General features: G+C 43.0%; 1 protein-coding gene across 1 annotated transcript in view; it reads left to right on the forward strand.

Moving 5' to 3' along the window:
- Positions 1 to 23,488, forward strand: part of nbas (NBAS subunit of NRZ tethering complex) — a 149,830-nt gene that overhangs the window by 33,961 nt on the left and 92,381 nt on the right. Inside the window, exons 22-32 of the mRNA XM_053445252.1 lie at positions 2,154 to 2,240; positions 3,370 to 3,523; positions 9,905 to 10,090; positions 12,360 to 12,533; positions 12,915 to 13,048; positions 16,569 to 16,631; positions 18,304 to 18,426; positions 18,518 to 18,620; positions 18,911 to 18,988; positions 19,135 to 19,289; positions 22,071 to 22,183. Of these exons, the coding sequence (XP_053301227.1) occupies positions 2,154 to 2,240; positions 3,370 to 3,523; positions 9,905 to 10,090; positions 12,360 to 12,533; positions 12,915 to 13,048; positions 16,569 to 16,631; positions 18,304 to 18,426; positions 18,518 to 18,620; positions 18,911 to 18,988; positions 19,135 to 19,289; positions 22,071 to 22,183 (1,370 nt within the window). The remainder of the gene's footprint in view (positions 1 to 2,153; positions 2,241 to 3,369; positions 3,524 to 9,904; positions 10,091 to 12,359; positions 12,534 to 12,914; positions 13,049 to 16,568; positions 16,632 to 18,303; positions 18,427 to 18,517; positions 18,621 to 18,910; positions 18,989 to 19,134; positions 19,290 to 22,070; positions 22,184 to 23,488) is intronic.

A 23,488-nucleotide genomic window follows, 5' to 3' on the forward strand; every position in this document is an offset into this window, starting at 1 on the left:
ACCCTATAGATATAACTGCTCATATAGTTTTTACACACGCAGGCACGCACACATACACACTCCACTATACTGCACCCTTTTGTTAGCCATGTCTGAGTTTGTATGGAGGTCAGGCGGCTGTGGCTCTGCAGTGGGCATCCATCATGGCTCTGCCGCTGTGGGGCAGTTTCCTATTTTCCCCAGCCTGTGAGCACCAACTGCTGCCTCAACAGCACTCGCTCCGACACTGCAGCAGAAGGAGCCGGCCCAAGCCATCTGTTTGGAGCTCACTCACTATTTATTTGCCTTGCTTCACTGGAGGGGGGGGAACTTTCTCCTGTAATATTGATCAGGCTCTATAAGGGAACCCTGTACATGTGGAAGAATGCACAATAGTTTTTGTGTTTTTTTGCGAGAACTTTGCCTGCAGCTCGAAAGGGTTCGGCCCAGTGGAAATGAAAATATACTCAAATGCCATCTCCATATTCCTGCCGCCCCACTTTCGCCTCGTCTCTCACTCAGGCTGAAGAAGAGTAGATCAGGGGAGGGGACGTGAAATAACTCATTCCTCACATCGATATCCGAATGCTCACACCAATATTTACTCTCCACCCTCTAACCCGGCTGTCTTTAATGAAGAAAGAGGAGCACGGCTTCAGTGAACAACGGGAAGGAAAAAAGAGAATGAGATTTTTAAGGGAGAAGCAGTGAGATTTCTCGATATTTGTCATCTTTTAAAAGGAGGAACTTGTGTTGAAGTGTTGGTTAAAAAAAATTCCTTCTACTTTTGCATCCTGACATAAATCAAATCAGCTTCTTTGACCCTTCTTATGTATTTCGTGATTGCATAGAATTTATGGGTGTGTTTTAACAAAAGCTGCAGCAGCGTGAGTGTGAGAGTGTGCGCTCTTCGCTTATAACTTATAGATGATTTGTAGCCCGCACTATCTCCTCGAGTTTAACAACAACCGTACTTATTTTTCTCTCTACAGACAAATAGATAACAAGATGAAAGGCTTTAATCGCAGGATAGGGGTGAAACGGCTTCTGTTCACCCCAGTGTCTCGGTGTGTGTTGGTGCATTTGTATATTTGTGTCTGTGTCCGTCTGAGGCATGTCACCAGTGACACGCGAGGTTACAGAGTCATTCTTCACTTCCCTATTCAGCCTTAACAATTTTTCTTCCTCACACCTGTCACACTCAAGGAGACCAGGAAGAAGGAAAGCATAGCACCAACATGGAATTTAGAAAATAAAAGCCCTTGCTTTTTACAGCCGAGGCACGACTCAGACTCTTTTTCTAAAAGTTCTTTGACTTGTTTATTAATGAGCTTTTGCTTTGGTACATGTTTCTTCTCTTACCATTCTGTGCTTTTTCCATTCCCCATGTGTTGCTGCCCCTCAGCTGGGTTTTCCTGTAGTTTATGACCATGTTTAATATGAGACCGTAAATTTCTGTGATGATTTATCAGGTGCGATTATAGGTTGGTGGGAAGGAGTGGTTTATTTTTGGACCCCTGCTCATTGGTTTTGCTATGATATGTTTGTATGACTCCACGACAGCAAAAGCCAGTTTTTGGTGTATCCGCCCGTCTTTGGTACAAATGTCCAGTTTTACTATAGGATGACCTGATAAGATTTTTGGGGTCAAAGTTCAAGGCCCCTGTTACCTCACAAACCCCTTTTCTACCTTGTGAATGCATAATCTTAAGAACGCCTTGAGAAAATCCTTCAAATTTGGCACGAATGTTCACTTAGAGTCACATTTTAGATTTGGACGATGCATTGGTTGGCGGAGGACTACAACCTCATGGCAGAAAGAAACCATTTCATTTTGGTGTGGATCCAGATCAGGGAGCCGATCCAGGAATTTCTTTTCACTTTTGACATTTTCACCATTTTCCCAGGGAATAATTCATGGATCTTGATGAAAAAAAAGAAACGGACACACTTAGAGAACTCCTATCTATGAGTGGGTGAAATTTGGTGCAGCTTTTGATTGAATTTAAAGGGTCTGTTGGGGCTTGGGGGAGGTATGCACTCCACTGAGCGCCCTTCAAATCATATTTGCACTTGTGCTTTTCCCTAAAACTGACCCTTCTTCAAATTGTGTATGTCTCTCCTCCTTTCTGCCCCATGTCTTATTCTGCCTCTTTTTTGTTTTGCTTCCCCAGGCTGGATGACAGAGGCGAGTTGGTATTAATTCCATGGGATGAGCAGAGACACAGAGAGATGGACTGGTGCGAGACAGAGGAGTGCAGGTAAACCATGACATCACTCTCGATATGAACACGCAGCATCATGGCATTGCAGGGAAAGCATTACAACAAACCAAGCTTGGAACATAAGATACTGTATTTTATAATAAACTCTTACCCCGCCCATGACTCTACCCAGTAAAGGACAGATGCTTATGTTGGCATCATTACGTGAAAACGAAACATGACAATCCTATTATCCAAACAGAACCATAACAAACTACTACCAGATCTCGTTGCACCGCCAATTTATGCGATTTGCCTGCTCATGTACGGAGGCCAGCTTCATTTGCAATTTTATTTTCGCAAGTTTTTTCTTTTTTTATTGCTGTTTGGTTCACAGTCACATTATCAGCTGGCAGCTGCGGCCTCCTTGGCCAGGAACTGCAGGGTGAAATTGTGATACCGTGTGGAGTTGCGGTGATGCCAGCGATGTTTAAGACCTTGTTTATGACATGTATTGTCTCACAAGCTTATTTTTAATTTTTTTCTTCCTCTGCTTCTGTGGTTTATTCTCCATATTTGTATTGTTTCTTGTTTTCTCTCCCTTTTTGATCCAACCCTGTCTACTCCCCCTGAAAAAACAAGGCTGGTGATTTTTCTTTTTTCATTATTCTCAACAAACCCATGAAAAGATCAGAAGCAACAGTGTCAGTCTGCCTCCTAATACTTTCTGACCTTCAGCCCTAAACCCATTAATCCATACTCAGAAAGAAAGTCATTAAAATTAAAATATTTATAAAGAAAGTGGACTCAATTCCCAAAATAGTTTTTAACAAGCTTTGGCTAATTGATGCATCCATGGAATTTTGCATTAAAAAAAAACTTTAATTTGATCCGCTAACATTTGGCATGTGTATTGTTAGGAGTGAGGAAGTGAAGATTTGAAGTTGGTATGATTTGGGCATGCAGTTTAACAATATTAATAAACCTATGGTATAAAGATATATCTTACACTGGCTTTAAACATATACAAACGATTCATTGTTGATTTTGGTCTTTTAGGTTTTGCTGATTATAATAAATAAGAATATCCCCCGACCAATTGCTTCCCTAACAAAATTTGTGAATCATTAATATACAATGTTTGGCAAAACACATATAAAACACTCTTTCCCCATGTCCTCCTCAGAGCGGTGCTGGACCAGAACTTTTTCGACGATGACAGTTTCCTGTACGAGGAGATTCCAGAGCTGCTGAGGTTCCGCACAGCCTCACCCCCAATCGAGCTGCTGACCGACTGGTATCAGAGCAGAGCCCAGGACATCGACTCCTGCTCCAAACAGGTGCGAACACCAGTGCACGCCAACGTCCAACCAAGCATTCAAGCTGTTTGTCTTTCCAACAACTAGTTCTGCCATTTTCCCCGTGAACAATTGAGTGCAACACTATAAATGTTATCTGAATGTGTGCGGTGTTACCCCCCTGTGTTAATATGGTTAATGCATCTGGCCCCTTCTCATGATGGCAGGGTTTTTCACCCACCCTCTTGTTCTCTAACATAGTTGGAACTGACATCATAAGAATTAGATCATCAGTTTACCCCAGTCTTTATCTTTTAATCTTTTAGTCGTGGCTTTAAACTGGGGAAGTGTCTGTTCAGACAGCTGGCTGCAAGGAAGTGTTCCTCAAGCGTTTTGCCTCTCAGCAGCTACCACTTGAACAAAATCAGGCGACACTCTGTTATCCTCACTTTCACCTTGCAATTAGTATTTTTTTTTTCTCTAAATCCAACTGGTAGAAATTTCTCTTTTTGATGGTAAAACCTGTTTTCGCACCCTGATCAAGTTCCTTCTCAGGATCCTCAGTTGAAACTTCCAGCAGCACAGAGGAATCAATAGGCATCTGGCAACTGGGAGGACTGGTGCCGTTACAGATTGCTTTCCTTCGCTATCTCTTCTTTCATTGGCGGAGAAAAATGAGATGAACAGGGATTCAGGCTGCGGAAGAGATGTGCCAACCTCCATCAGTCAAGGTCACATTGATTCTATCTGTGACAGACATTATCATATTTGCCATATGGGCTTCTAATGAAGAGTAACCAACGCTTCTGTCATGTGCAGCTCTGTTGCTGTAACTGAAAAATAGGACTTGATAGGACTTGTTTAGTGGAGTAATGGGATGTAACTGCCGGAGCTGCCCACTCTCTCCACCCACACGATCCACACCGCGGCTCCCTCGCCTCTTTGCCTCCTTCACAGTGATGGATCAAGGTTGTCACAGGGCTCTCTTTTGTCTTTGTGAAAAGACTAACTAGGGTGCAGTCATGTCTTTCCCCTTCATCTCTCCATTTCATCCCCTTCACTGGGTGTAAGGAGGATGAAGGAGGAAGATTTGGGGGGGGGGGGGGGGGGGGGGGGGGGGGTGTTGCCCTATCTCCAAGACGACTGGAGAGTCTTTCATCATCCACGAAGGAGAGAGACAGTGAGTGACAGAGTGTTTGTGTAGAAGGAGGTCTCTGTTAATGTCTAGGAAACTCACAGGCTCTCTCTTTCATTCTCCCTCTTGTTCCCTTTTAATTAGACCTCATCTGCTTTTGCTCTCTCACGCGTTACTCCAGGAGCCTCATGGGAGCGTCCCTAACGCTTATGTCTCCTGCTCTTTCACACACGTCTTTTTCTCGCTTTCAAACACACATGGAGACGCGACAGAGAGAGACACCGGCACAACTCTGTTGCCATTTTCCGAGCTTCCCCCCCCACCCTCCTACCCTCTTTACTTTTTTCATCTCATTTGTTCTCCCTCGTTTGCACCCTCCTCCCATCCTTCATCTGGCCGTGTTTATGCTTGGGAGAGCGATTTAATAGAGGAAAATGGGGTTTGATTAAAAGGAGCCACATCAGAGGAAGCGTGAATGTTCTGAAGCAGTCACAGAGCGGCAGGAAGCGAGGCGCTGAATGGGAAGATTGACAAGATGACTCAGAGAGAGAGAGAGAGAGAGAAAGAGAGGTTTGAAAAATCAGAGAATGGAAGTGCAACCAAAAGAAAGAAGAAAAGACAAGAAGCTGGGCCAATGCAAAATCCCCAGTTAGGATAGAGTACGTTACAAACAAAGAAAAGGGGAGGACAGCACAAACAGAAGCTGAGGTAAAAAAAGAAAGTAATCTCATGAAGAGAGCTGTCTGTGGAAAAAAGAAAATAACCAGTTGTAAGGGAAAGGAAAGAAATAAGGGGTGTTAAAAACGAGTGTTGTTTGAAACACCGTTAGCAACAAAATGTCACAAAATGTGCAGTTTGTCTTGGAAAAAACAGAGACGGGCATACAAAGAAGGCAAAAGGCCAGAGTGCGAGTTCAAACAAAGACCAACCATAATTACTGTTGAACAGTTCTGTCAAGATGTGCGAAGTGCGACAAGATGGTTAAATTGAACATGTGAAAATTATGTTTTGAAACTCGAGACCGAGAGGGAGGCAGAGGATAGAAGTTCGGTAAAGAGTAGAGTAGACTCAAAAGGCTGGATCAGGTATCGGTGACATCGCTAACATCCGTCCTGTGTGATCCGATTAGTGGTCAGTGCTAAGTTCAGGTCTGAAGGCATCCAAATGTGTCCTGAATCTCCCATGAGAGCCAGTAACTCAAACCACATCTGGAGGTGGTAGCATTCTTTTGACTGTGAACTTTTAATTTATCCTGCGCCACATATGACGTCCTGCTCAGCTGGTGTCCTCTGACGTCCTCTGACCCACTGCAGCCTCACAATGACTCAAAGCTTTTCTACACTTCACCGCGACAATATCAACACATAATGGTTTCTAATCGTTTTATAGCAGGTCAAATGTTTTGTCAATATTACGTGCACGTTCCACAGCCAGTATTGTTTAATCAAGCCCCTCCTGACAGTGCTCTCTACCTCTCCCTCGCTCTGAGACTGACAGAAACACACACACACACTTTGACACACACACAAGCACAGTGACATCAGGCACATCTATAAACTCAGACTGGATGAAAACAACATAGTTTGATCTTCACTAACACAAATGACTCATGTGAGCATTTGCATATAGAGCAGTAACGCTGTCCACTTGGGATCGGATCACCCGGGTCACACAAATGCATCCTCAATGCGTCCTGAGATCTGATCACACCGACCACGTTGTCAGGTGTGAACCGGACCTATGTTTATGTCTAGATTCCCAGGGACTACAATGTCTGTCGGTAGTGTGATGGTAGACCTATTTCGAGAAAGGACAGCTGATATTCTATGGAGGAAGCTCAAAACAAAGGTTCAGCAGTATATAAGCATTATGCACTAGCAACAGCTAAGAGTGACCCTATAGTCTCTTCCACACAGTGAAGTATACGCTTATAATTAAACCCCGATATCAGATCGGTATTCTGCATCAGCTGATACCTGAAGCCCAAGTGCTAGTTTCAGTCTCGGGACTGAAAAAAGTTGCATTGTTGGGTCCCTATTGGAGGAGAGAATGAGAAGGGGAGGGCATGGAGACAAGGTGGTAATTAAAAAGTGAGAAATTTAAACATCTGAATTGTCTGCTGTTGGCGGGGGAATCTATCTCTGGAGAGCAGGAACAGAAGATAAGGAGAGCGGGTTGGTGAGAACTCAGAGGATCTTTACTCACAGTGAGATCAATAGATTCCTCTCTCTCGTGTCTAATTGCTCGGGCTCTGACTCGAGGTGTGTGTGTGTGTTAGTGTGTATGTGTAGATTTTACAAATGAAGGCAGGCAGTTATTTATTCAGCCAGAAACTGGTTGAGATAAACTGAAGAGGACGAGGTTGCAGAACCTCTGTGTTTGTGTGCATGTGCAAGCAAGATGCTACTCTAACCACTATGTCAATGGGCTCTCCTCTGAAAGGTGGAGAGTAAGCAATCATCACTACAGGGGCCCAGCGGCATCTGCTATTGATTGGCTTCTATCCACAGGTGGATGAGCATCAATTGGCTGGGCATGCTGCCAGCATAGAGGTGGTCGGATATTGATTGGTTGCTCTTCTGGATGAAATTTTATCAATGCGAGTAGTCGGAAGCCCCAAATCTTTCCTGTTGTGTTGTCCAAGGACTAATGATTGGATATTAGTTGTGACTGATGGGCTCTATCTGGGCTTGGATTAGATATTGTTGTTTTCTTTACGTTTCATGTGTTCACTGCATTGGGTTTTCCATTATGTGTTGCCTAGCTTTGAAGAACCTCGGTTACTGTCCAAACAATGCAGAGAGACGGAATTATACAGTACAACATCAATAACAACCACAAAATAATTCAGCAAATGTCACGTTGCAGAGATTAAACATCACAGGCTTCACAAATGTTGGATATCTGCAGAGCTTCTGTCTTGTGTTTGACTATATTGTCTATAGTGTCTCTTCTACATTCTTTCCTTAATTAGATGTCATGCTGGTAGAAGTCGTATTTGAGTGGGATTACTTCATTATCCTCCAGGACTTCTGGAGAGAGTTATTTGTTGTTGTAGCATAAGTCATCTCACACAAAAAAGTAAAAGTTCCAATCAGACAAACAGGGTGGCGGACGCTCAACTTTACAGGGGCGTACAAATTCAATAATCTGAATTTAGCCCTATTGATCTTCCTTCCTTGACAAAAATCTTAAATTGTTTTCATGGTGGGCTTAAAAAGTATTAACTTAAATTGTTGAAATCTTTAGAAGCCCTGCTGTAAGATGGAAGCAGCAGTCATATTTGAAGAGTCAGTCCATCACTTTGGTCCAGTCTGAAAAAATGTCTTAAAAACTGTTGGATGGATTGGCAGAATGTTCTCTCAGTTTGGTGATCAGAGTCTTCCTTTAGTCCCACATTTCATGAGAGGTTGGATCCTGTTCACAGTTGTTGGGTTTTCATGCTCACGTTCACGGGCTTCGCAAACTTCTCCTTGTCCTTTTCATCTCGAACCATGATCACGTCACAACTTCAGTTTATACTGTATTTTTTGTTTTGTTTTACAATTTGGCTCCATCTTTACAATTCACATTACATTGTGACAGAGCTGCTTGTGTTGCTATGAACAAACAAAACACAAGGGCCTTTGCTAGTCCCAGACTCTCACAGCTGTCGTTTTACAATGCAGTGCACACATCCACATACATCATCGGATCTACTCAGGCCCATCTGTACACACATGGGCGTCTTCTTTTGATTTGTGGTCAGGTGCATTGTTAGTACATGATCTTGAGGCAGCAGAGAACTATTGTACTTGCTAAATAACAAACTCCTGAAGTCAACAACATAGTCGTGTGTAATTCACTTTTAATACAAGGCTGCTTTATCAAGAGAGTTATTCACACCTACATAGGCGGCTGCACAACACATGCACACTTGTTACACACACAGATGGTCTGCTTGCAATATGCCAAAGTGCAACGGCATCTGGCTTTTAAAGGGAATTAGAGATGGCTCTCTGGTTGGTTTAATGTATGTCATGCCCAGAACACACCCATGATTAATTAAGAGTCAAAGTACAACCCTTTTTTTAAAAACAAGTGCCTGACAGAGCAACACTTTATTTTTCGGTGAAATGAGCAAAAGTGGATTTGGAATCGTGCCGCATACACGTCAGAGCTTTTGGTTGGATCGTTAAAATACAGCCAGCGAGACAAGACTTTAATAATGTACAGAGTGTTAAATATATTACATGAGACGAAGGATGAGTTTGCCATCACTCGATGCTGAAAAGCCATTCAGCATAATTAAATGGCCTCTCCTGTTTGCAATATGAGAGTGGTTTGGATTTGTGACAGCATTTTTTTTCAATGGATAATGACACCAGTTAAAATGGCGTCTTTATTTACATCTTACGCCCTCGGTTCACGTATTAGCTTTACAGTCATATCATTTTCATTAGCTTCCAAAGAGTGTGTGTGTGTGTGTGTGTGTGTGTGTGTGTGTGTGTGTGTGTGTGTGTGTGTGTGTGTGTGTGTGTGTGTGTGTGTGTGTGTGTGTGTGTGTGTGTGTGTGTGTGTGTGTGTGTGTGTGTGTGTGTGTGTGTGTGTGTGTGTGTGTGTCGAATGCATTTGATACCGTTCCTTCTGTCCAATTTATATTCTCTCTTTTGTTTTTAATGTCTTTTCATGTTTATTGCCGTCATCACTCAGTCGACAGGCTGACCAATCCATTTGTTTCATTTCTATGCCTCTGTCTGTCCGACCCATTCCCTTGAACGCAATATCTCAAGAATGCCTTCAGGGATCATCTTCAAATTTTGTACAAACGTTCACTTGGACTCAAGGGTGAACTGAAAAGATAGTGGTGGTCAATAGCCAAAGGTCAAGGTCACAGATGTTTCACCAAGTAAATGTTTTGCCTTTTTAATGTGATACCTCTGCACCACCTTGAGGGAATCCTTTTCAAATTTGGTACAAACATTCTCTTGGACTCAAGGATTCCTATTAATATTATCACATGGGCAGATTTCAGTATTAGCAGACACACTAATTTGTAAGGTTAATTACAGGGATAAGGCGAGCTGTAGTTAGATTTATGGAAACCGTGTGGTTTGTGATCAGCATCTGTCCGTACGACTGGAAATATGTTTATGTCCGCCAAGGAGGATTACGTTTTCATGCCCGTTTTGTGTGTTAGTTAGCAGGATTGTGGTTTGCTCTCTCATTCACTTTCATCTTCTAATATTCCTTTTTTATTTATTTTCCTCTCTCTTTCTCTCTCATTGCAATTTCTCACCGTACACCAGGTGGACTGCGCCCTGTCACTGGTGCGCCTGGGGAAGGAGCGGGAGATCCCAGGGTTGACGCTCCTGTGCGATGACCTGGTCACCATGGAAACGATTGTGTACGAGACATCATCTGAATTGAGTCTGACTTTTAAAGAGCTGCAGCAGTTAAGCGACATCGATAAGCTCCGCCTGCTCATGAATAATGTAAGTTGAACAATTTGCACCTTTCAGATTTCACATTCTCACCTTTTCCTTGGCAGACGTTATGTCATAATGTTTTTTTTAACCGATAATTAGTTCTTATTTCCTAAAATGATTTAAGGAAGTATTTTTAAATTGTTTGCAGGGTGTTGCTCTCACTGGTCAATCACAGTTTTGGCAAAAAGTTAGAGGAAGATCATGTTGTTACTGATATAGCCGCCCCCCCCCCCCCCCACCCCCACCCTATTATATTAGTGTTTTTCATTTATTAATTATAATCTGTAATTATTATAATTATAAACAGTGTAATCTTTTTTATTCACAGGAACTTAGGTGTTAATTGTCTAAAAGATGGATAATAGATCACTTTCAGGCTATTTGCCTACAATTATATTTCATTTAAAGCTCCAGACTTTTGTCATTGACTTGATTGTACCTTTAAAGAACATAATGTTCACCAGTTACAGCTTGAATAGGCAAACATCCAACTGCAGTGATGAATAGAAATCCCACAGTAAATCAGTTCCTTTTCATTCCCTGAAATCCCTGATATCTGACCACATGAACCGCCGATCCAAAGGCAGCGAGAGAGTTATGAAAGCCAGTCTGCAGCACTTAGTACAGTTACAAGTCCCCTTGGAGTACATAATATGAGCTGTCCTCTAAATTGTCGCTAATAACTGCCAGCTTTCGCCTGTGAGGACCACTGCCAGTAGGATCTGCCATATAGGCAGGCAGCCAGCTAATGTTGCTGACTGCACTAACACATGCTGTTTGACTGGTTCTCCCTTTGGGCGCTGTGTGAGTGTGAGTGTGTGTTTGTGTGTGTGTGTGTGTGTGCCTGTGTGCGTGCGTGTCTATGAATGTTTACCAAACTTGCTCAGATTCATTCTCCCTCCCCCCCTGTGTCTGACGTCTTTCTTTATCAGAGACGCAGTACAGCAAAGTAAAATGTTGGTTTCGGGTGTGCAAGTTTGCGTTTAGCACATGTACACACCTCTCCTTCCCCCCCTGGGTGCTCTCTTATCTGTCAGAGCTGGCACATAGCTGGTGCAGATCCCGGCACAAACCTGACATGCATCCTCACAATCCAAAGCACAGCCCACATACAGTACTGTGGCTATTGTAGCTCAAGTTTAATCACATGGCACGTTTTCTTGTAAATGTAGTTTAAAATTTATTTTCAGTGTTCTAAAAACATTACAACCGAGGAGATGTACCTATTTATACGAACAAGATATGTTCTCACAGGGTTTGTGTGTAACCTTATTTTATCTCCCAGCTTTCACACACAAGCTCTGAGGTAGTCTTCTTGTAGCATGACCCTGTCACTGTGTCACACTCCATTTCAATATCAGACAGGAATCTGTCAAGTGGATTTCTTTGGAAAAGATGAGTTAATTAGTTTTTTCACAGAGAGAATATGACTCTATTATGGCAGCAAGACACAGCGCAAGCCAGCAGTCGACCTCTGGGTTAACTGGAGGCTGGCTAATTTTGGCTAACACAATGCAGAAATGAACATCAGCAACATTAAGAGCACTTTCAACCCTTAATGTTACACTCTTAAAGCAAAAGGCTTTCCACCTACCAAACATAGAATCTGCATGCAGGGCACTTTTCTCCATTGCCGCAAAATGGCAATGTCTTTGCTCTGTTGGATAAAACAAGACTGGACTGTAAACACATATAAGCTTTTTTTTTCTGGATAAAAAGCAGTAAAGTATTTTACTGTTGAAGTAAATCAGTTTTTTTTACATTCATGGGTTTGACTACGTGGAGGACAAAACATGTTCAGCAGAAGCATTATCAATGTTTGATTAACATGCACTTAACTAAAGTCTGCTGGGAAATAGTAGTCACATTAGTTGGGAAAATATATGTTGTCAAGCATAGATTTGCGTATTTTTCTTTTAGTGGGTATTTCTGGAGATAAGCCTATATAATATTAACACTTTCGTGGTCACACTTGGGGAGTCAATTGCATATTATCTTTGGTTCTTCTTTAGAAAGGACCATCACATCCTTATTTGTTTTGTGAGGCTTGTTTTATTACCAAACTTATATCTCAGTGCAGTGAAGGCAGGAACTGTTAAAAAATATATATTCGGTATTTTTGAAGATGGGAAAACGTCCAGGATAAAAGGATTTGCCCTTAAGCATAAGCTTGATACGACAGGTGCTATAAGTAAGTCAATGGAGGTACTTGATTCCATCCATTGTATTATTCTTTATAAACTGTGTCTTTGAGTAAATGTCCTTCCATCACCAGTCCAGCACCGAGCGCTACGTGAAAGATGCTTTCCAGTGGATGGTGCCGTTCCTGCACCGCTGTGAGGGACAGACAGAGGGCGCCGCTAAGTGCCTGCTCAGAGAATACCTGGTCAGCCTGGCCCAGCGAGACCTCGCGCTGCCCCTCGTCGTCTTCCAGCACTCCAAACCTGACGCAAGTATCCACACACTCCACGACACCAGTGTAGAGGCCGTCACGCCAGGCCAGCCATAAACAAAGGGACGGCACAATGGAAGCACACACTCCCACACAGTTCGTCATGTCAGGCCTAGTGTCATAGCCCTGTGCTATAAATGTTATATTTATGAGACCATGAGGGCGCAGCCAAGGACAGGTCCCCTGGCCATTAAAAAAACATGCAGCGCATCACACAAACACTCAAAAAGGAGGAATACACTCCAAATAATACATCACCAGTGTGTTTGTACAAAGAGACTACAGGGTTTGTCGTCCCTTCCTACACACACACAAACACACACGCACACACATACACACACTGACTTATCCCCCCCTCTCCTCTCCTCTCCTTTGCAGTGCCAGCAGAAGATCATCGGGGACCCGGACCAGCTGATGGTGGTCGCTCTGGAGTGCATCTACAGCTGTGAGCAAGATGACCAGCTCAGCCTCTGTTATGACATCCTGGAGTGTCTGCCGCAGAGGGGCTACGGGTCAGAGACACAAACAAATACTCACAGAGAGCCACAACAACACACACACAAGTCAAGTGAAAACATAATACTGTTTAATTATGTAAAGGTATTTCACTTGTTTCCATTCCACCTTTCCCTTCCCTCCTCTCTCCAAGGAGCTGTCAACTACGACGGAGTTTTAGAGCCATGATGAAGAAACAAAAGTCGGAATTTTAGCATAAAATTAATAAATATCAGTAGATTAGTCTGCTGCCTGTGTTAAAATGACGATTATGGAGCTTCTTGTTAAAGCTACCTTTAGTTAAGGTCTCACAAATAATTCAATACTTCATATTTTGTCCAATCAGCACCAAAATATCAAGTATCAGGACTTTGAAAAGACTGAAAGAAAGAGGAGTTGAAGGTTACGTCTATCTGACATTCAAAGAGGATTCGTAGTTTCTTGTAGTCTGGAATTTTTCTTTCCTCTTACATCCTCAATCGTAATCAGCAAACCCAACTATAATCTCTCTCCCTCTCTCTCTCTCTCTCTCCCTACTTTTTCTGACTTTGCCCTCGCCTCCGTTCCTGCTCTGTGACACATTTTATTTTATATGGCAAGTGGGCCCGTCCTCTTAAGTCTCCCACGAGGCTGTGTGGGTCTGCAGTGAGTCTGAAGGAGAGTGAATGATAATCAGAGACTAACAAGGGAAAAGTGTGTCAGTCTGGCTTAAATTAATTCAAAGGACCATTCTTTGATGGCTTTCTCATCCTTTTCGCACCTTAATTGGAACATTGAATTACAACTATGAGGAGTGCTGGTTGTTTTGGCTGCAACGAAGCAACCGAACTTTTCAACAAATCATCTCTTGACCTTTTCAACTGGCTCACATGGCTCCCTTTAGCTGCTCGGTGGTGTGCCGCGCTGTGATAATGTGTATCTCCGCTGCACACTCACAGCAGGGGATAGCTGAACAGAAACAAGATTTTATGGAACAGCTTGGGAACAGGGACACTCTCAGCCCAGGAGTCTTGAGCTAACCTGAGCAAGTAGGTTTTCATTTTGAAGTTTTGCTATGCTAATTTAAAGCTAGTCAGTAGTTTTCTTGCTCTTGGGTAGTGTAGAGCCAGTGGTTTTCTTCCGATCACCTATACTCCTCTTTTTAACTTTCTACTATAATATCATTAGTGTAATTAGTGTAACAATTAATCTATGAAGTAGATGAAGAGACGGGGGTCTTTCTGTTTAGAGTTTGCATGTTCACCCCAGCTTGGCTTTTCTTGGGTTACCCCGGCCTCCTCCCGCTGTCCAAAAACATGCATGTAGATTAATTGAAGACTCCATGTGTGAATGTGAGTGTGAATGATGGTTTGTCTCTGTATACTGGTTCTGCGAGACACTGGCAACCTGTGCAGATTGTACCCCGCCCCTCGCCTAGTGTCGGTTGGGATTGCTTCCATCTCCCCGCTCCAAGCCTTTCAGGATGAAGCTTTATAGATAAAGGATGGATGCACTGCTGTTACTGAAGAGGATAAATAATTGCTTGTCCTAACCCACAATTAATGCTTGTTGTTTTTTTCTGTCTAGCTATGTAGATAGCTTTTGATTTATGATTGGTGGAGGAAGTATCCGAACATTTTACTTAACTAAAAGTAATTTAATTTTAATTTAGAGCAAAAGTAAGTAAGTAAGTAAGTACTTGAATTTAAGTATGCTGTACTTGGATAATACATATACTATACTTTTAAAAGTAAAAGTACTTGCCAAATGGAACCGTCTACTACATCATTATGGCCGGGTCTCTTTCGGATCCATTTCAGTTGTTTCCGCAACTGTGCTGCTGATGCTGATGCTGCAAGGGTATATATATATATGTACTGGAGTAAAAGTGAGAGATATCTAATTAAGTACAGATACTTGAAGAATGTAGTGAAGTACCATACACAGTAATTGTACATAGTTACATCCCACCACTGGGATTTATTTGCTGAAAGTTTAAAGATGTCTGCTTTGAAAGATTTTCGCTGCCAGCTCAACAGATTGGAAAAATGACATTTAACAAATTCAGCAGCCTAGTGTCTTTGTGAAAAAGTCAGTATTACGCGATGTTATAATCGACAGAAGTTGCTGTCAACAGTTTTTTTTAATGTTTATTTACCACTTTCCACAACAGAACAATATTTCCTAGTGAAACTGTAGACAGTGACTTCTGTGTTTCTGGAAGAGACCAAACTGCTGTTCGATGCAGAGATGCTCTGTAGGAAGTTCAGACATCTGAGTGAGAGCACATGTACAACACCGAACCAGCTCTGCTTCACATCCCTCCACAAAGATAAAGAGCTTCTCTGTGACAGATGCGGAAGAGACAGTCAACATAATCGCATAGCTAGATGTTTAGTCAAATCTTTTTTGTCTCGTTTTTATTCAGTTCAAATCTGAAGTGTAGTTTCTCACTGTAAACATTCATAGACTCTGATGCGGCTGAATCAAATAGATCCTGTTACGCTTCTCAAATCACTGCTGAAGTGGCCACGGCAGCAAAAACTTGCTGAAATATTCAGCGTTAATAAGATGCATTCTCTTAATTGTCATTTAATACTGAAGTGTAGTTGTTGAGCTTAATAACAAGTGAAAATTGGTTTATTAAAAATACATGACTGCATATAATACTCCCTTTGCCAGACAGACCTCCTTTCTGCAGTTGTCGGATTAGCAATGCTGCAAGGCTGTACTGCATATGCCATGCCTCCGACTTCACATTTCTCCCAGGAGTGATTTCTCTAACTTACTAAGCTCCAAAATTGCCACCGCAGCCCGGAATATTACAGATTTCCAGGCAAGGAGAGAGAAATGACAACTTAGTAGTTTCAACCCAATTTTTTGATTTTTTTTTTTTTAGCGAGCCCGCTTAATTAGGTCTAAATCTGCTCAGAAGAATATAACATGCATTCTGCCTGGGAGATTGGATGGGAATGCAGAAATGGGCAGGGGATTAGGTTGTGTGTGTGTGTGTGTGTGTGTGTGTGTGTGTGTGTGTTTGTGTTTTGTGTGTGAGAGAGAGTGTGTGATAGACTGAGGGAGAAAAGGGTTTTAAAACAGAGGAAGAGCAGGAGGTGGAGCTGAACAGACAGGCAGAGAAAAAGAAAATGATGCAGAGAGGTCAAGACTGTTTTTAAAAGATGGTATCTACACAACAAAGGCAAACACACACACACACAACCACACACACATACACACACACACACACATCCACACACACATCCACACACACCAACACAGAGAAGGTTGTTTCATCAGGGTCAGTACTCCAGTGGGGTGCAGGCCAGCCTGACCCAGAATCCTTTGCCTCAAGGCACAGCATCATGGGGTTTTATTTTTAGTGGGGAATAGGTACAACCTCTCAGTAGTAGGCAACACCCACACACTCACACATACACAGTTCACTGTGTACTGAAAGCATAAGTACACACTCTGTTTGTTTACCCGTGATGTATTTTTGTTTTTATTTAATGAAACAAAATAATCAAACATTTTGTGTGTGTGTTATTCATCCTACAGGCCGGAGACGGGCATCTCCGCATCACTCCACGATCAGGTGGACAAACTTGAGAAGCATCTCAGGTACATTAACATTTCTGAAGCATCTTCCAGCTGTAATTGTCTCTCTGTGTCCTCCCCTCCATCCACTAACAGCTGCAAGAGCAGATTAGAGATGAATTTACAAACCCTAGGTACTTCCAGGCTGATTTGTTGATTTTCTCTTACCTATAATTGAATGTCCTCAGGTTCTGGACTATTTGTTGAACTAGACAAGTATTCAGTCCATATGTTTCTGTTGTACCCATTTCCAGGGGATTGAAAGTGCTGAAGAGAGCAGCCCTTCAGTTCGGTGATTAATTCAGCCTTGCTTGGGAAATGTTCACTTTGTAGCAGTGCTTATTATTTCCCTCCCCCAATTATGAGCCTGATGGAAAACACGAGAGAGAAGAGACGTGGATGTACAGTCAACACACACACACATACACAGACACACAATCAAAGGACCACTGTCGGTCCCATGGTGTTCAAACAGCCTCCGGCATTTTATTACAGGTCAAAATCACCTACGTGCATCTCTCTCAATCCCCCTCCTTCCCTCTCTCTTATTCTCTGTTTCTCCCTCACTTCTCTCCTTCGGTTGAAAGTCTGCACATAGAGGAGTGACGAGGAGGATGGAATATAAAGATGAAGGCTGGTGGAAGGGCGGGTGGGAGCCTGAAGGGAATGGGAATGTAAATGAAGATGATGAGGAGGGGAAGGAGGAGGAAGCAGCAAGAGGAAAGCCTGTGTTACAGCTTAGTGTTGGCCTTTGCTGACAAATATCCACACATATTTACACGCAGGCACACACATCGGATGCAGAAAAACACCGCCTGGGGAACCTGGAAAGTGTGTTCATGTATATGAAACATTGTGGCTCACTCACGCACGCACACACACACACACACACACACACACACACACACACACACACACACACACACTCGTACCCAGATGAATCAGGTAGTAAATGTGAAGTGTCTGCTCTGCGAGTGCCTCCAGAATAAAAGCTGTTTTCAGCTGCTGCCACTACCACTTGCCTGCACATTAATATGTGCACAGGGAACATGCAGACACTCCCACACACACATTCACATTCAAGCAAATATGCTCATGGTTGTAAATATCAAGGCTTGTTGTCTGTCTCTATCTCATGGTCTCAGACACACACACAAGCACACACACACACACACACACACACACACACACACACAGGCACCTGTTTACTATGGTAATGATTTGCAGCAGAGGGCGAACATCTGTAGCGGCACAACCCTGTTGAGACTTGGGGCGCCATGCTAATCCCACACCAACACACGCATGCACACACACACACTCTTTCTCCCTCGGTCATATATGACAGCCGGTGTCAACACACTCTCAGACGTACAGAAATACACAAAAAGATGTGCTGTGTTGTTGCGCATTTGATCTTATTGCTCTTCATTCCTGCTCTACACTTTCTCCATCTGCACTGTGGCTTGCAAATGACTTTCTGCTACCAAAATAATGAACAGCTTAGAGCGTTCACATCCTGTCTTTCTCCCTCTTACTTGCTCACTTGTGTCCCCCCCCCCCCCCCCCCCTCCCACCTTTCTGCTCTTTTGTCTTTTGCTGACACCTGCTGCTGCCAGCCATCCTGTGTTTGAGGATTGAACACTCTGATTAATTTGACTCAAAAGTCTATGCCTCTGTGTGTGCTCCATCTGAACAGTGTGGTGGAGGTTCTCGAGAAGCACGGTCTGCAGAAGCCCATCTCATACGTGAGGAACAGCCAGAACAGTGAAGAGGAAGCCCACCAACTCATGGTCAAACTGTGTCGCCACACTGGCCGCAAGTATGGAAATGCGAGCGTGCACTTTCATATGCACAAAATGTCCCTCAGGATTCTGTTAATCCCGAGTATTTCCATGTTAATGTGTTTCTAGGAACCCTCCAGTGAGTGAGACGGTGTGGAGAGGGCTGCTGCAGGACCTGCTGGACATGCAGCAGAACGTCTACACATGTCTGAAACCAGAGACATGTCACCAGGTACCGCAACATAGAAAAAACCTCATTCCACACTAAATACTCTTATATTAAAGTGTAAATTAAAATGTACTTTTAGTTTAGGGTGTAAAATGGATCCATATGCACAATTTGTACCTTAAATGACACGTATGGCCCTAAATACACATACAACTGCATGTTCCCACCTCCAGAGCCTCTGAATGAAGAGTTTAGATTAAATATCTACAAAGCTCCTTATCAAACAAGGTTCAAACTTTTGTTCCCTTAAACACTATCTCTCTCTACATATCACTTTATCTCCACTCCTCCAGGTATTTGTGGAATCTCTGTTGTGCTCCAGCCGTGTGGAGAACTTTCGCCTGGCCGGGCAGCTCATGCATTGCTCCAAGGTATATATTGAATATGACTTTCGGCTCCACTTCAGAGCTGCACTCACACACTGCCCATCGGGGACTCCACCTTTTAAACCACAGCACGTTGAATTTTAATGCTCGCGATCTCATTGATGTCTTGATTTTGAATTAATTAATTCCAGGTCAGCCAAGATGTTCCTGTCAGCTTGTCATTCCGGGGGAAAGGTTACTCTCTGAAAGTGGCCTATGACAACAGTGTGGAATTAGTGTTGGCTGCTGCCAGAGAATACTTCAACTCCTCCACAACGCTGACAGACCCCTGCATGGACCTGGCCAGGTGAGGAATGAAATGAGGACGAGTTAATAGTTTTGATTTTCCATTTGATATCAAATATAATCAACTTTAATCAATCAATCAATCAGTCAATGAAGGTTTATTTCTTTTTATGATGTTTATTTTGATGCTTTGTCTTTAAGATGGTCCCAAGGAGTTTGTCCTACCTACCCGTCATTATCAGAACCAGACAAAGATCAATACGTCTGCACCTCATTCATATTCATATTAGTATATGCAGTAACACTGGATATCGTCTGATTCTATTAAATCTGTTCTTGCTTTTCAACTCAACTCAACTCCCACTTCCCTGTGCTTTAATCTCCAGGCTGGTTCCAGTAAACTTGCCGTCAGTCCTGTTCTAGATGAAATGTTTTGGAAATGTCTCGGGTGTAACATTTTGGAACTCGCAGGGACTCTGGTGACAGCAATGCACAGATCTCAACAGTCATTATGCAGAAAAAAAAAAGCCTAAAAGGAATGATTTGTTTTGTCGCTGGTCGTCTCTCTGGTATTTGAGAAAGCTCATCTTGCGAGACCTTGAGTTGCGAAAGAGCTGGAGCGGAAATGAAATAGAGATGAAGAAAGCAAAAGAAGAGAGAAATTAGAGGGTGATTGCGTCAGTTCGCTGCTGCTCGATGTGCTGGTGCACGGCTTGGTCGGGTGTCGCGTTGTGTTCAGAGTACAAGATTTATCTGCAGATTACAGTGCAGGAAGTAGGGGTGCTGAGGGAGATGCATTATTATTATTATATTATATAAAAATCTGACATGTTTCCTTGCATTTAATGACTTCATTATACAGCGTTCCTCTCTACACGCTCAACTGTCCCTGACTTCCAGCATCCGTGGTGTGTTCAAACCGACACTTGAGTTTTTTTTTCTTTTGTCTCTGAACGTTGTCTCCGCACACGCGCCTGCAGACACTCCACAGCACGAGTACATAATCAACACTCTCCTTCGCTCATCCACAGCCCTTGCCTCTCCTGTCATTTGCCAGGACAACAGGAGAAACCTCTTGTTCCTGGCAAGAACGCCGATACTCAAAGAGTGGGAAGCTGCGCGCTGAGTGCTTTGCCGAGCGTGAGGAGTCATGCTGGTTTTTAAGATGTACCGTTTGGGTTTCTCTTATAACACCGATAAGGACTCTTCTCCCGCATTAGCCGTCTTGGTTTCGCTCACTGGGATGGTCAAAGAAAACTGCAGTTCTGTGTACGTTTCCTCCTCGAATAAACATCCCAAGGTCGATCCCCTCCTCTCTATTCCACTGATGCTGACGTCTTTAATCCGTCGATTTATGTGGGATTTGGGTTATTTAAAAATTAATCATTAAACATTTTGTCCCCCGCTTCTCTGCATCTACTCTATATTTTGCTTTGCTGTGTTATTCTGATGAAAAACCAAGCAAATGTGCACACACACACACACACACACACACACGCGCACACACACGCATACACACAAAGCCAGTCAGTGTAAAAGGGTAATGAGTGTAGATTGTGTTGCAAGAGAAACCTCCCGTTTCGCAGATCTGTAGAATTAGTCTAGACTTTGTAAATAAATCCATGCGAGTCGTTTCTGATCACAATATTGAAATGTCACAAACTTCGCCGAAATTAAGGTTAACACCACTTTTCGCAATAACTTTGAAAATGTTTACCGAAATGAGCAAAACTCATTAGTCCTTCGTTCTGAGTTTGTCATCCAGTCGGCTCAGTTGCTCTACTGGCAGCACTGTCTAATTAAATGTACTTGACCAGTTTCAAGTGCCACCATCACTCCTGTTTGAACCGAATTCCTCTCATGTAGAAAACAGTTTATGATTTAAGAAGCTTTAGGTTTCACTTTTCTGATAATTACTTGCACTAAGGATGTTATGGTTTCACCAGACTTTGTTAGTTTGCAGGATTACTGAATCAATCCTTCTCTGTGAAATTTTGTGGAGGACAGAAGAGCCCTTCAGATCCAGATAAATAGGCAGAACTTTGGAATTTATGTCATTTTGTATAACATAGATCTTTTGCCCCGGGGGGAGATGTACACTCTCAGAGAGCCCCTCCAGTATGGCCGTAGGCTCACTTTGTGGAAAATGCACTTTCGACCTCCCCAAAGGAGGTTCTCTTATCACCCCTGTTTTTTGTTGGTTGGTCTGTTTACCTCAAAACTAAATGGACGGACCTGGTATAGGTTAGGAAAATATTCCCTGACGTTTTGGTGCAGATCTGGATCCAGACATCTTTGTATCACTTCCTTTAACATTGCGAGGATGCTTTTCAGCATTTGTCCAGTGCTTATAACCCAAGGAATAATAATGGATTTTGATCAAGCTTATTTACGGGACTGATTCATAGAAATGTGTACAATGTTGTGCAGCCTGATTGCATTTAAGGGGATTATAGGCCTTAAGCAGATAGATGCACTTTACCAGTGTCATTCTAGTTCACTCTGGCAGATTTATTGATGACAAGATTAAAACTGCACTCGTATCTTCCCATTTAATAAATCTAGATCCAGCAAGAATACATCACACTATAGCTCTTGTTCATATTAAACAGTCATGATGGACACATGCATTAGCGAGCCTTAAAGCTGCTGGTAGGTGGATTTTGTTACACTTAGACACAGCCAGTCTTAGTGCTTAGTAAGTTGACCGGGTGTTAGCTCCAGTTTTTTAAAATAAAAACAGGTAAAGAAGGTAATCTGACTGCTTTCTCCAGGGACAGATGAGTCTAACTGACTGAACATCGTCTGTTTGCTGCTTCAACTGGTTTGCCGTGTTTTTCAGGGCGTGTCTCCAGCTGATCTCGGACAGTCCTCCGTCTGTCCAGGAGGAGCTGGACCTCATCAGCGCCCTCAGCCAACTGGAGGACTTCAATGTGAACATCCTCCCGCTGCAAGGTAGAGAGAAAAAACCTGTGTGTGTGTCTGGGAGGAAGTAAAGTAGAACCTTTTATCAATCAAACACAAATGTGTGAATCAGTCATTCAAGTGTTTTTAAATCAAATTGAATACTTCCCTCACCCATCCAGCTTGTCTCTCTCTCTGCCGTCAGCTCCTCCAACCCTCCATATCCCACTACTATATCTAAATATATGGTTATTTATGGATCAACTGTTGAGCAAACAACATCTGCCTGATGGCCTAATTAGGATTGAAGTGTTTGGTCTCTGCGTGTGTGCTCTCTCCCAAACACATACACAAAAACACACACAGACACCCATAACCAACAAACACAGACACACACACCTCCACATCCCCTTTTTTTTTTTTTTTTTACACATTTTCTGCTCCATCTGTAAACCTGACCGATCAGTATTCCCCTTCACGCTCGTTCCTTCTCTCTTTTCTGGCTCCACATCGGTACCCGACCGGCATGACTTTCTGTTGAAAGGAAACTGTGGAGCCAGAATGAAGCGGCTCGGCCCCCTCACCGCCTCACCTCTGAACCGAGGTTTTGTTTGCCCCCGAGGCCCCGTCCCCATCTTTGCCCTCATCAAACTGAGCTGCCAGTATTAAACCCCTGTGACAAAAAGAGCCATAAACTGTCATCCCTCTCTCTCTGTCTCTCTCTCTCTCTCTCTCTCTCTTCTCCTTTTTGTCCTTTCTATCTTTGCATCACTTATCCCTTATTTTTTTCTCACTCCTTTTTTTGCCCCCTAACTCTCGTTCCCTTTTCTACTCGGTCCTTGCTCCCCACTATCCAATTTTTACTTTTCTAGGTTGTATCAGTGATTATTTTCTAAAGCCTGTTTCCAGTACTCAGGACCAGAGTGTCTCTACAGCTCTGTATTGCCAGTAGTGCTCTTGTACACTTGAATATTATTTATAGTGACCCAAGGACACATGCACTCATACTTTATACACACACAAGAAAATACACCTTATTTTTCTGTTTCCACAAAAGTGAAAGCCCCATCCTGCATGCAGGGTTTGCACACTCTCATATAAACACTAACAACTATCAAGTGAAAAGATTCGAGCGCAGGTAATCCATTTTAGGCCGTCTCATGCCGCTCTCCTACAGAGCCTAAGGCGAAGCTTCATAGACACCACCCTCCCTAGAATTCCCTCCAGGCCTCGCCCAAACTGATGCTGAGCCATAAAGATTCTCAGCCGGGGTTTCAGAGGAAGCACAGGGACCTGTAGAGGCACTAAACAGGCCAGGTTTCAGTGCAAGCTTAGAAAAATATGGAAATTGAAAGT

This window comes from Pleuronectes platessa, chromosome 17 (assembly GCF_947347685.1).
Source record: "Pleuronectes platessa chromosome 17, fPlePla1.1, whole genome shotgun sequence".
NCBI lineage: Eukaryota > Metazoa > Chordata > Actinopteri > Pleuronectiformes > Pleuronectidae > Pleuronectes > Pleuronectes platessa.